The 13445-nt window shown below is 50.7% G+C and overlaps 1 protein-coding gene across 3 annotated transcripts; it reads right to left on the reverse strand.

The window, feature by feature from the left end:
- Positions 1-606: 606 nt before the first annotated feature.
- Positions 607-11950, reverse strand: LOC127309285 (transcription factor UNE10). 3 transcript variants are annotated; one of them, XM_051340203.2, is made up of 5 exons: positions 10920-11950; positions 10629-10745; positions 1508-1573; positions 1013-1390; positions 607-908 (listed from the first exon to the last, which is right to left on the reverse strand). In XM_051340203.2, exons 1-5 carry the CDS (start codon positions 11619-11621, stop codon positions 807-809), a joined length of 1365 nt encoding a protein of 454 aa, XP_051196163.1. In that variant the 5' UTR covers positions 11622-11950; the 3' UTR covers positions 607-806. The 3 variants fall into 3 exon arrangements, with proteins under 3 accessions (XP_051196163.1, XP_051196158.1, XP_051196151.1); XM_051340198.2 differs by having other exon boundaries at positions 607-911; positions 10920-11948; XM_051340191.2 differs by having other exon boundaries at positions 607-914; positions 10920-11948.
- Positions 11951-13445: the final 1495 nt, after the last annotated feature.

Here is a 13445-nt window from a genome sequence, read left to right on the forward strand (position 1 = left end):
GAGTTTTGACCACATGACATGCATCGGAACTTGACTTTTGATATGTTCCATTAGACTGAGATGATAATTAAGATTTTTTTGATGTGAGATTTTACATATTTTAATTGTTATGTGGTTGAAGTATTGGTGCCTTAAGATTGCTATGCATTGCCTACATGGATACGATATATTGTTGTTGCGGATATGGTATATTGTTGTTGCAATGCTTAAATGTTGATGTAGTGCTTCTGAAAAGTTTTTGCAATGCTAAAATGTTGTTATAATGTTATTGTAATGCTGAAACACTGCTATAATGGCGATATTATTTATGCTGAAAAATTATTATAGTACTGAACTGTTGATGTATATAGTGCGTAGCTCCACAGTCGTATACCCATGAAAGCTACGCAGGTATGGATATGGATCCACATCCATGCTCATGGATACCTTCACGGCCAAGGTATGGATATAGACATGGTAATTTTTAAATTTATTATTGCTCTCTTCTACAACTAAACAATCATCATACTTGACCTTGGTAAGATAACATCATTGCACTTCCTAAGCTAACTAGGCGTGCAAGTATGTCAGTCACCCCGGCTCGTTGATTAGTTGACCATTTAATCCTTCCAGTCCAAATGATGCGTATGCCAGCTTCATATAACATCTGATGGTGATTTTATACAAGCTAAAAAATTATCAAAACGATGATATAAAATACAAGGTGGTGTTACACACTTACAGCTAGGTGCTGTTTGTGTCGACGACGGATTCTCATATCCAAAGGCATTTGCTCTACAGGTTGCTGCACTACTGTAGTATGGTCATCACTCTTTGGAGATGCCTGACTGGCTCTGCTGCTGGCTTAGCTTCTGGTACATGGCCATCATCTTGTTGTACGCCTCCATGCCGTTCGGTTGGGCTTGCTGCTGCTGCTACAGAGATTCGTATCACCACCACCACGTAAGAATCTACCAAAGGTACGCAAGCGAACAGCGCGCGTAGATTTGAAGTGCGGACGTTAGGTGCGTACCTGTGCATTCTGCTGCGCCACTTGGCAGGCGAGGAAGGCGGAGTAGGCGTCCGGCACGGCGGCGGCGGGCTGCTTCTGCCGGTCGGCGGCGGCGGCGGCGTTCCAGGCCTGCATGGGGACGAATGGGGTGGGCTGGTGCATCATGGCCGGGGCGAGCCCGGCGTAGGCGGGCTGGGCCAGGGGCCCGGCCATGTTCATCATGCCGAGGCCCATCTGCGCCATCTGGGCCATCTGTGCCATGTTGGCCATCACGGACATCTGCAGCTGCGGCATGGCCATGGGCATCATCATGCTGCTCATCCGGCTCATCATCTGCACCTGCGCCTGCAGCTGCTTCAGGTGGTCGATCACCTCGTCCAGCATCGACGCCTTGTCCGTCTGACGGTCACCACATCGAGCGCGTTAATAAAAAACACGAGATTGGCATTTGTTGATTTTGGAGATATAGGTTTCGTGATCCTGTTACGTGGTTTCCATGGGGAAATACAGCAGTACCTTGCTTGAGTTGGGGACGAGCTTTTGCAAGGTTTGCATCTTCTGGTTGATCCTGTCCCTTCGTTTCTGCAACCAGAGAGCATGTTTGAGTTAAGGAATCAGCAAACGAAATGACATGGCATCGTCAAATTAACAAACGGTTTTGCTGACTCTTAGTTGAACAAGAATTAGGTCTCAGTCGACTTCAAGGACTTTGAAATGAATGGCGATTCATGCTAGCCATAAGTTGCAACCGAGATTTTCCTATTTATTTGCATATAGAATTGCAACAAAGATTTTACTACTTGCATATGAGTTGCAAGTGACAAAAATGCACAAGATCGTAAAATTGCTTCATAATTCGTGCTAAACAAGAATTTCAGCATGGGTTGGAACTGAGGAATGCTTTAGATCCTTTGATTGCGCCGTGATTCGTTCTAGTCTTCAGTTGCAATTTAGACTCGATATGATGACGTAACCTGATTGAGAATCAAGTGTTCTTAGATGACTGAACTTCAATTCTTAGACGACTAGAACTTACCAAAGTGTCCGTGTCCTAACTGGGTCCATAATTTACATACTGGGAACCATTTAGGTTTGTCTGGGTTTCATTTTTGCAGATGTACAAAAAATGTGTTTTGAACCGAGCTAAATCAGTATCGTTTTCACAGTTGTGTCCAAAACTAGATCTCATTATGATATACATAGATGAAAATTTTCGTGCCATGTCTTGAGTAGATGGCTTGCATTGCCTCTACATTACACTATGTTCTGTTGTCCCGTCTTCCGCTGCACTTCGTTTTGATACCATGCCTGGAGCGCCTATTTTGCAATGTATGCCTTCATTTGTACTCGTGCCGTGAGTACTACGTTTGGATGTCTAGTCTATTTTTCCTATCGTGAGTGCACTCTTTTTCTTCTCAGCTTCTATAGCATTGCATTACATGTCTTGCCTTCTGTTTGTCCTGAGCGCTTGTTTTTTCAACCTTCTGATGCGATGTGTTTGGATAGGAAAATGATTGTATGCCCCCGGGGGCTGCTCGCCAACGCAACCTCCGGATCCCGCACCGTCCGATTGTGGCCATCGTGTGGCCCACCCACGACGTCTCCTCATTCCTATCCCCTCGTCCTCATCCAGAGATTCCCCATCGTTGACCACCGCGCCGCCGCCTTGCTCGTCCACCAGCGCGCCCGCCTGCAGTTTGCTCCCCCCGCTCGGCGCCGTGCTGCTCCTCTGCTGTTGTCCCACACCTCGGAGTTGCTCCTCCCGCGCCGACCCCCGTGCTACTCCTCTGCCTGCGCGCCCCATCCCCCATACTGCTCCTCCGCCGGCAGGCTGCACCCCACCCCTTCGCCCAGCCACCACGCCGCCGACGCGCGCCATGTTCACCGGAGCCAGGCGTCGTCGAATCGTTCCTTTCCGAGACCTACAACCACCGCCGTCGCCAAGCGGCTCGTCGAGGCACCCCGCCGCGCAGCCGCAACAAGGAGAAGGCAGCCACCATGCCGCCGGGAGATGGCGGCCTTCTCCTGCTCCACAGCCAAGACCTGCCAGATCCGGCCGCATCAGCCTCCCACCAAGGAAACCCCAGCTCCGTCTGTGGCTTGCCTTGGTCGCGAACCTGCCCGACAAGACCGAGCTCCAGTGGAAGAAATTTTCATTCCCGCCGGAGGTGCCGTCCGCCGGTTCACACGTTCCGTGCTCGCCACCAAGTGAGGCACCACCACCACCGGTGATGCTGTAAATATTTGCCAGTTTTGTTACAAACGGTGGTTGAAGCTGCTATAATCGATGTTTGACGTTGCTACAGTCAAGGTGGGTGATGCTGCGGAGTCATGTTTTGATGATTTTTGCTACGACAACACATGATTTTGCTACCTTCTCATGCTGTGTTTGCTATTTTTCTGTTATGGAAATGCTGTAATGTTGTTTTTTCATGTTTTCGATCCATGGAAAAAATTGCCCCAATGATGCTACAGACGTTCTACGGTTTTTGCAATGTAGGAATAATATTTTTGCTACAACTTTTCTTCAGTTTTGCTACAGTATCAAAATATTTTTGCTAAGGGCTTTCCGGCGAGGTCTCCGGTGAGTTCTCCGGCGAGTTCCCCGTCGATGTCTCCGACAATATGTATTTTTGCTACAATAGCATAACTTTTTGCTACGCGCTCTCCGGCGAGTCTCCGGCGATCTGTCCAGCGTGCTTAACTTCTTTCTTTTATTTCGGGGGTGAACCGTTTTTTGCTACCATGTAGCAAAAGCGGGTTAATTTTTTGCTGCCGGGAGGTGTTTTTTGCTACATTCAGTAAAAGCAAATCTGGCCGTCCAAGATAGCTGATCTGACGGCTGGTGACCCGGGGGCTGGGAAATTAGATCCCCCGGGGGACGCCCAGCAGTTTCTGTTTGGATATCCTGTGCTTGCTTGTTGCTTCCTTCATCTTTCGCTACACTGTGTTTGCATGTCCTGCCATTTTGTCTTGCGCTGAGTCTATGTTTTGCACTATTTGAATGTCATGCTCATTTGTCCTACCCTGGTGTAGGTTTTTGCATTGTATTCTTTAGTTGTCCTGGCTGCATTTTTTAAACTATTTCCTATGTACCGCAAAACGTCAAAACACTACAAAACTAAAAAAAACTGAGGAAAATCGGACCCAGGGCCATCTTCAACGGTCACCCGCATGTTTCAATCCAGATGTGGCGGCCTGCGGACATGGAAATGGCCGCGGTCTGTATACGGGTGGCAGCAGCACCAACGCGGCCCGCATTTTGTCCACGTCCTCAAATTAAGTGTTTCTTTAAAAATCCGTTTTTAATATTGTTAGCCACAAAAATAACAAATAAATCATCGAACATGATGGAAATTAAAGATGCATCGCAAGAAGTTCAAATACAACAGGTTGGCACGCTAAATTTCGAAAGCATGATACAAAAATCACATATCCCGAGCTAGCATGATCTTCTTCTTCTCGAGCCATTCCTGGTGATAGGTTTCATGTCGTCGGTCAAGGGGGTCACCATGATCTTGGCCTCTTCACTGAGCAGAGCGTTCTCCAACTCCTTTTGCTTGTTACCCACCTCCTTTGGGGTCCATGGAATTGATCTCTTCAATGTCGAGCTTCTTGGTTTGTAGGTCATAGTAGTTCTCGAAGGTTTTTTCCTTTTCCTGCTGCTTCCTCTCGCCCCTCTTCTCGCTCGACACCTCCTTATCGGCAAGAAGAGTCTTGATCTTCTCCATCATCGCTAGCAAGGAGGCATCCCACTTGGCCTCGGCCTTGGATCTGGTCCACCCCCTTGGACTCTTCAAAGGTGCAATTGGGGTCTCTCCATAGACATCGATGACATTGGATTCGCCGGCGGGTGGGCATCATACGATGCATACAACTCATGTCACTTGGGGTAATCCTTGAGCACCGTCCAACAGTGGACCAAGTTGAAGTTCTTTTGCTTGTTGGTAACCTTGAATTGGCCCAAAGATTGGGGCATCGAGTCGGCAACGCCAAGGCCACACAATTTATGCTTCTTCATCTTGTCGTAGGCGCGCAGCATTGAACTTGGTGGTATGCTCTTGGATTCATGCCCACCTTTTTGTGAGCAAGGCCTCACTCCAGTTGCTCACAAAAGGGTGATCACTCAAATGCTTGTGCTCATGGAAGATGTGTATCTTCTTCCAAAATGTGCCACCCCTTTGTTGGGCGCCACAGATTGGATCTTGTCCAAATTCCATCCATGCCTTGCAAAGACACACATCCACAGTCTCGGTGAAATTTTTGGTTTTATGAGACACTCCTTTGGTGGCGACTTGAGGTTGCACGTCCTAGAACAAGGGTGACTCGTCGATGGAGATAGTGGGGAGCATGGGTGCCACCTTTGGTGCCATGTTGCATCTGGGTGCCGCCCTCTCCATTGACAATGGCCGCCATGCTGGCCTCCATGATATCGTCCCCATCGAAGTAGGACTACCAAACATGTCATGGAGTTGGGTGAGGAGTGCTAAATCAATGAAGGCGACAAAGGACACGAAGAAAATATTCATACCGGGTGCAAGGGAAAGACAAGGAGCGCCGCAATTTTATCGAGTAGGCTGCAGAGGACAAGGATATCATCCCGCGATAGCCGCTTTGTGGTATTCTTTTGCCTGGTCCCTGACAAGCCGCTTGTCGGGACATTGAGGTAGATGTTCGAGAGCGGTCGCACGGAAGACTCTCCGACCTAACCGGGACACCGTTGGTATCTGGATCCTCGCAATCAGTGGTTTGGACGCGGTCAATCCACAGCTCATGGCCAACATGTTGGCCAACACCTTTTTGTCCACCAGGAGCACCGCTTGGGCCGCCAAGGCCTTGACGTTCACGTGCGCCTGTAATGTGGCCACGTACGCTAGCGCATCAGCCCTCTCTTGGGTGGCATGGGCGGCCGGTAGCTTGGTCTTTATGCTTATCCGGCGGTTGGCTCTTTTCTTTGACTCTAGGGCCCACTCCTTTGGCGTCAGCTCCTTCTTCGGCTTGGCCACCGCGACGGGGTTTTTAGCGCTCGCGTGCATGAGGCGGAGCAGTCACTTGGGCGGCGGGAGCAGTGACCGCATCGTCGGGCATGACGACGTCAAAAGCAGCAGCCTCGTCGGCGGTATTTGTTGCCTCCATGGATCGAGCTAGGGCTCGGGCGGCGGCTGAGTGAGAGTGGGGAGAGTACGAGTGGTGGGGAAGTGTGGATGGCTTGCGGGGCCGAGGCGGAAATATTCTCCCCAGATGCGCTATCCGCGTGTTGTCCGCGCTGCCGCAAACCTAACCCAAATTTAGGCCGGATTTGCTTCGAAACGGACACGTCCACCTCGTGCGATTCGTTTCACTTTGGACCTCCGCAGACCACGATGAAGAAAATATGTCTGTATACGGGTGACCATTGGAGATGGCTTAAATTCACCAAAACCATCAAAAACCGGAGGGAGAGGTTGCATGCCTGCCACAACGCCATTTGGTCTCACACAATGAAATAGTCTTTTTTTTCTAAACAAAAATATATGTATTATGTGAAATCCTACAGGTGCAATATACATATGCCGAGTTTGTTAGGGTGTTTTTTTATTGTTTTAATTTTGAAATCCATGATTATGATTGATTTGTAATTTTTGTGAGTTTAAACTACGCCGATACCCTCCTGGTGACCTTGATCAACTTCAAATACAAGGTCAATAAGCAATATTTCAGGATAGGTTGTTTTTCTTAACTTGTATTTGTGCTCACTCTTGTCTTAGGTATAGTACAAGAAGCATGTAGCTTGTTAGACATGTTCTAACCAACTATTACTAAACAACACGTACACCACTGTCCGGTGCTTAACAGTTATCACTGGCCGGTTTATGCGATAACGATAAAGGCCGATCAGTGATGCACACCAAAAGACAAAAAACAAGGGATGTCCAACCCCACCCACAACGAAAACCCAAGCTATTACACTGCGCCATTGATCCTGTCACGCTGCTGTGCTCACCATGGACCTGTCAATAATATGGTGTATGCGTATTTTTTTTTTGTACTAGTGTCCTCATAAAATTTGTTCTCGACTTGAAGCAGATTATGAATTTATGATGGATTGCAAGAAAGGAATGAACTCTGAACTGAAAGGGTAGATTTGTCTCTGTGCTAGAAGATCCTATGTTGCTTTCTTTGTTTGAACCTGATGCGAACACTTCTCCTTAATATAAAATATTGAGAACTTCGCAAAGACGGAGTAACACATTTTTTGTTTACGTGTATCTATCTACATGCACGATCATATATGATGCAATTAATGAACTAGCTAGAGGGTGACCCCTAAGACCTACAGGGCCGTGCCAAAAATTGGAGAAGAAGGGAGGGGGGAACTAGGCTGGCCATCGACGATGCCATGCATATGCGTCTACCACAGACTCCAACAAAAGAGGGTGAGGCGAACCAATAAATCCAAGCGATTACAAGAAGATGGTTCTATGAGACAATTAGTGATCTATCTGCTTGGTGCATTTAGCTAGACATGCATACTTGGAGTGATCAGCAACAGAGCAGACACACCAGGAGGTCTCCAATCCAACACCAAAAAAAGAACGCACCTCTCTCTCGTCGCCCCCTCCAGGCGACGGGGGAGGGAAACCCTAGCCTCCCGCCGCCACCTCCCCACCTCCTCTGCCCGCCCCCTCGTCGCCTCCCGAGGCCGCCGCCGGCTAAGCCGTGCGCCGCCAAGGACGGGGGCGGCGAGGATCTACGCCTCTCGGGCCCCCGCATGGCCGTCTCGGAGGGAAGACGCCATGCCGGTCCCGGAGGTCGCCGTCGTCCGCGCTGGCTCCGTGCGTGGCCCGCCGCCGTCCGCCGCCGCCGTCCCTCGTCGCGTCGACGTCGTCCTCGCGGTGGCCGCCTCGCGCGCCGGCCCCGGCGGCGGGATGTTGGCCGGCCGCGGGCCTTGCCGCTCGGCAGCTCGTCGTCCGGTCTCTGCGCGGCCCCTGGCTTGGGGTGGCCGCGGTTTCCGCCGGGCACGGCGCTGCCTGGTGCGCCGCCGGCGCTCGCGCGCAGGGCTCTGTTCGGCGGGCTCCTGCGGGCTCAGATGGGCCCCTGCGGGCTCAGATGGGCTCCTGCGGGCCCCGATGGACGCCTCCCAGCTCCGTTGTCGGGTTGGGGGACGGCTACAAGGCACCTCGCTCGGCGGGACACCTCTTCGCGGGGCCTACGTTGGGCCCGACGACGAACGGCGCCGACACTGTGCGAAAGCTTCGCACCATTGGTGCCGATGTTGGCGGTGCTATTGGGTACCGTTTTCCCTGTTGAGGGCTTCATCGGGGAGCTTGGTCTCCTGCTGTCGCGAGCTCTTGCGTTCTCCGGGTGAAAACCTATGCTCCTTGGAGCGGGCGGCGGCGACACACTGTGCCGTTACCTTCTTGAAGGCGCCGCTTTTGGAATCCGTAGTCCTCGTGGTGCGGTAGATGTGTGGTTGTTGTGCTGCTTGGTTGCCTTGTCGTCGAGGGTGGTGGATGCCGGGGCGGCGGCCCCGGACGGTTGACGTGCGCCGAGGCGGCGGCCTCGGAAGGTCTTGCAGCGACGACTCCATGGGGTGTGGTCATGGTCTTGCAAGGCTTGGGTGGCGTGTTCGTGCTACGTGGGTAGCGAGCTCGTCGGCCCGGCCTACGCGACGGGGTGGTCGGTGTGGCTGGCAAGTCGGGGCGGCGGCCCCGGATCTTTTGGCGCGGCGTTCGTGGTCTGCGGGTGGTCGCCTTGGTAGATTGGGCTACAGGTCGTCCACACCGTGCGGCGTTGCGGCTCGCCTCCGAGCAGGGGACGTCGGAGCAGCGGCTCCGGGTTTGGTGGTGTGTGTTTGGTCGTCGGTGGTCTCGTTTCGTGTGGGCGATGAGGCCCCGACTTTTGTGCGGTTTTTTCGGCCGGTTTCCCTCATAAACTCGGCCACTCTGTACGGTTTTTGGGCCCGGTTTCCCTGATTAACTGAGCCAAATCTTCTTCTATTAATATATCGAGCAGCTCACCTGCCGAATTCTAAAAAAAAATACTTGGAGTGATCGGTTTGCGACGATGCACTTGTAAATGCTTAACCATCGCCATCTCATTTGCTCGGCGCCCGACCATCAACCTGCCTTAATTATTAGTTATTACCAGAACTATCCTTGCTAGGCGAATGTCACTTCCTCCCATTTCCCTCCACGCCACATTCTTGGATCAAACACACATCTAATGGGGTGATGAATCGTTCCGTAAGACCACAACTATCAAACCTCAATTGATTATTACTCCCTCCGTCACATATTAACAGGCATGCACGTAGTTTAAGACAAACTTTGACCATAGATTTGGTCAACAAAATATAAATTTATGTCTATACAATTTATATCATTAGATTCGTCTGTAAAAAAGCTTTCCAATGATACAATTTTTGTGACGTATATTTCATATTTTATCGATCAAAATAATGGTCAAAGCAATTTTTTAAACTACATGCGCGCATGTTAAACTGAGACGGAGGTAGTAGTTAGCGCCTATAAAAAAACGAGGTATTGATTTCCCGCTATTATTTTTTGACTATCACCACCTCTTGAACAAACAATTCATTATTGCCTTTGTTCCAAATTAACTCAAGTTCTAGATTTGCCCTAAGATAACCAACTTTAAGTTTGACTCAGTATTTAAATGTACTAATATGTGCAACTTCAAATATGATTGGACAGAAATATATTTTATGATGAATCTTATGAAACTAATTTGGTGTTATAGATACTCATACATTTTTCTATAGATTTAAAAAGTTTGACTTGGATTTGGAAATGCAGTATTTCGGCAGATAGCAATGCTTTAGAGTTCGTGCTCTTATCCTCATACGCATACAAACTCTGAAAGCCCATTTTGTGCAAGTTTGACAGAGATGGATAAGATTATGATTGCTAGGGATGGATAAGATTATACCAAGTGTATTTTGCAGAACGTTTTAGTCTAATATGTCAAAGTGGAAAACGACATCGGAATTATTGGTCTCCACCTAAATTCTTGTATTCCCAAAGGGTTAGAAGGAGGCTACGGAAATTTGTGGCTCTTAGGTCCTTTCTAGATTAGCTTTATAATTATTTAGTGATTAAGCGCAGGTTGGTCTGATTCCTGAGGTGTGCTCCAGTGTCCCCCTCCCTCTCCCAACCATTCAACTTAAAGGGATACGTTAACCCATGAAAGGTTATATGGAGATCGATCTTAGCCATCCACAAGGGTTAAAGGTTAGAGAGCGGGTGACACCCAAGCAAAAGCTCTGATATCTATCTTGGAATCTAAATCAACTCACGTTACTCAACTTGAGAGTTTAAAGATTAGGAGAACAAGTTGACCCTAGCCCAGGTTCCTCAAACATGATTCTCTTTTGAGCGAGTAAAAGCTGGAGACATATAACCCACACACTCTAGTACTCTACCACTGGTACTCACGAGTGCACGTAGTCTACAGTCTACGCACCCTAGAAATATACTGAAGGCAGGAGATGCTTGAAGCTAGACGTTAACATATTAGACATGCATGTCATAATCAAAGAGTACAGTTATTAGTACATAACGATGTGAAAATTCTAAGCAAACAAATCATTGTAATGCATGAGTGCAGAAGATGAGGTTGTTGGCTTGTTGCTTACACGCTCAGACTCGTTATGGATGGCAGCGGCCCGGCTCCTCTTAGTACAGATGGATGACCTCATGGGAGCTTCCCCTTTGATTACGACGTTCTCTGCCTCGTCGCACAGCCCGTCTCCCTTTTGTATCCCAACAAATAATGCATGCAGCAATTAGATGGAGGCAAAAACAAAACAAAGGGAATCTGCAAGCCCATACGGGTCAAGGCAATAAGCTGGATCTACGTACGTACGTGCATGCGAGATGCTTATGATCGAGACATGCTTTAAACGTGTGAGAGTCTGTTAGCTTGCCTGCGACCGACGGCTGAAGCAGCGGGAATCGCTGGCGCCTCCTCCGAAGCTGGTGTTCTCCGTCTCCTCCGGGGAGCCGTGGTCCAGTAGTGAGGTGGAGTTGTTGGTGGTGGTCGTGAACCCGCACACGTCGTCTGCGCCGGTGCCGCAGGGATCCAGCTTCGTGAGGAGCGTGCTCTCGCGTCGGCCAGGCGCGGCGCTCCCCTGGCTGGCGCACATCCGCCCGTCCTCGCCGACCAGTCGCGCCCGCTTCCTCCGTGCCTCAGCCTCGGCCGCGTCGTCGCTCCTCGCGGCGCACGGCACGAGCCCGTCGGCCGGCGTGCCCACGCCGAGCCAAGGCGCGGCTGCAGGCGCCCGCGGCTGCGCGAGGTGCGGGTTTGAGGAAAGCCGCGTGGCCGCCTCGCCCACCACGGCCTCCAGCGTCTCGTGGTGATCTCCCCCACTGCTGATGGCGTGAATCTGCGACGGAGCCGTCGGCCGCGCGGCCGGATACTTGGGCGCGGAACGGCTGAGCAGCCCCTGCCAAAAGATGTTGCCCTTCTCCCACGTCAGCTCCGCCACCTCGTCGTACTGGTCCGGCATGGGGACGGCGACCGGCGCCGCGTGAGAAGCCATGCGCAGCGCTGGCCCGGCGGACACCGGGGTGATCCCGGCACCGACCGTCTCTTCCAGGTCCCAGCTCGGCACGCACTGGTTATTCATCACGCTCTGCCACCTCCAATGCTACTAAGATATATGCTCCAAAAGAAAAGAGCGAGCGAGGAGGCGATCGACGCGAGGAGCGGCAGGTACGGTGGCTGTGTCGTCCAGGAATTGGGCTGGCGGAGTAGAACGGAGGTGAGCTAGATTTGTGTGTGTAGTGTATAGCAGGTGTAAGATATACACTGCGTATATGGCGGTGGAGTGGCTTGAAGCAAAGGCGGGGAGACTGCGGAGGCGGAGATAGTTATGGAGCGGTCCGTGGCGGAGGCAGAGTGCGGCGCGCGCGGAGTTGTGTGTGTGGCGGAGCCATGCAGTGCGCGTCGGGCCGGGGAAGGAGGCGAGGCGATAGATGGATGGATAGGTGGAGAGGGGCCGGCGGGGGGCAGGGAGAGGGACGGGACGGGGAGAGGGGAGGTGCTAGGCTTGTGAGGAGGAGCCGGGCACGTAGCCGCCTCGCCTTCCACATGACCACGTACCGCTTGCATGCATCGCCATCCGGCAAAGTACGGAGTAGCTTGCATCGCGCGTCTGCCTTTCCCGGGGCTGCCGGGCCGGCCGGCGGCGCGCAGCCATCGGGTTATCATCGAGTGGTGCTACTACATGCTTCTCTCAGTTAACTGTTGCCCCTGGACCTGGTACAGTTCCGAATATTGTGGGGCATGCACCGACGGACGGCCGGGGAACTCTTTTGGAAGCTGCATGCACACATGTCGACCAACGCAGGCATGCACCGGACCACCCATCGATAAGAGCGTCTCTATCAAATCCCTTAATGAAAAATGTAAAAAACTGTAAAATAATAACTGTCATTTTACAGTCTTTTTATGAAAAAAAAACTTCCATTCTAGATCTTGTAAACTTGGCCAACCAATAAATATGTTTAAGATGCACAGAAAATCGATGTCCGGGTATCTCGTATTTGAAGGCAAAATTTTCAACGCATTGTAAACTAAACTAGGTTGGCGGAAGGGAAGTTTCAGCTTACGCCGATGGACTCACCCAAGTTCTCGCCCCATGTGCCTACAAAGCACTCCTAGACACGGCGGTGGCACGGGGACGATCAGAAAGATCCGTCAATCATCTCGAGTACCACATGGATGAACGTGGAGATCCGAGTGCGATGGAGCATGTCAGTGGTCGGAGCAAGCCAAAGTCAAAGTCGACCTCATGCGGGCATAACCTAAAATTGGAGCGCGGGAATTGAGCATGGGCCCGAGGTGAGGCTTATGGTTGGAGGAGTCGAGCCGGAAGTCACTGGAGCCATTGCTCGGTTGAAAATTCCCGCGGTAGAGCTCCACGTTGAAGACGGAGAAGAAAGGGTTGGGGCATAGGACCTTCGCGACCTTTGGGGCAACTGATGGCGGAAGGGAGCCATGTCACCGGGGTTGGGAAGCACGGTGTGGGGCGCGCATGTTGGTGGCTTCTTGCGCGAGAGGCACGCACGAGGGAGGCAACGCGTTATAGTATCAAAATGTATGGCCAGCATAACACTAACAAGGGTTGAAGTACTTCATTATATATGGTGAGGACATACAAAGGGTCCACCTCTATACCAAGGTGTATACATGTTACAATTCAGAGATATAAACATACACAGCTAAACATATACAATATTTAACACTCCTCCTCAATCATAACTTATCCAAAGTTATTATTGGGACAAAATACTGCTAGCTGCTTCAGAGACGGAGACTTCTCCTGAAAGAATCAACGGAGACTTCTCGCGGACAAAGTGATAATTCACTACAATATGCTTAGTCCGGGCATGAAACACAAGATTAGCAGAGAGATATATAGCTCCAATATTATCACACCATAAACATG

The sequence above is a fragment of the Lolium perenne genome, chromosome 1 (assembly GCF_019359855.2).
Source record: "Lolium perenne isolate Kyuss_39 chromosome 1, Kyuss_2.0, whole genome shotgun sequence".
Classification (NCBI taxonomy): domain Eukaryota; kingdom Viridiplantae; phylum Streptophyta; class Magnoliopsida; order Poales; family Poaceae; genus Lolium; species Lolium perenne.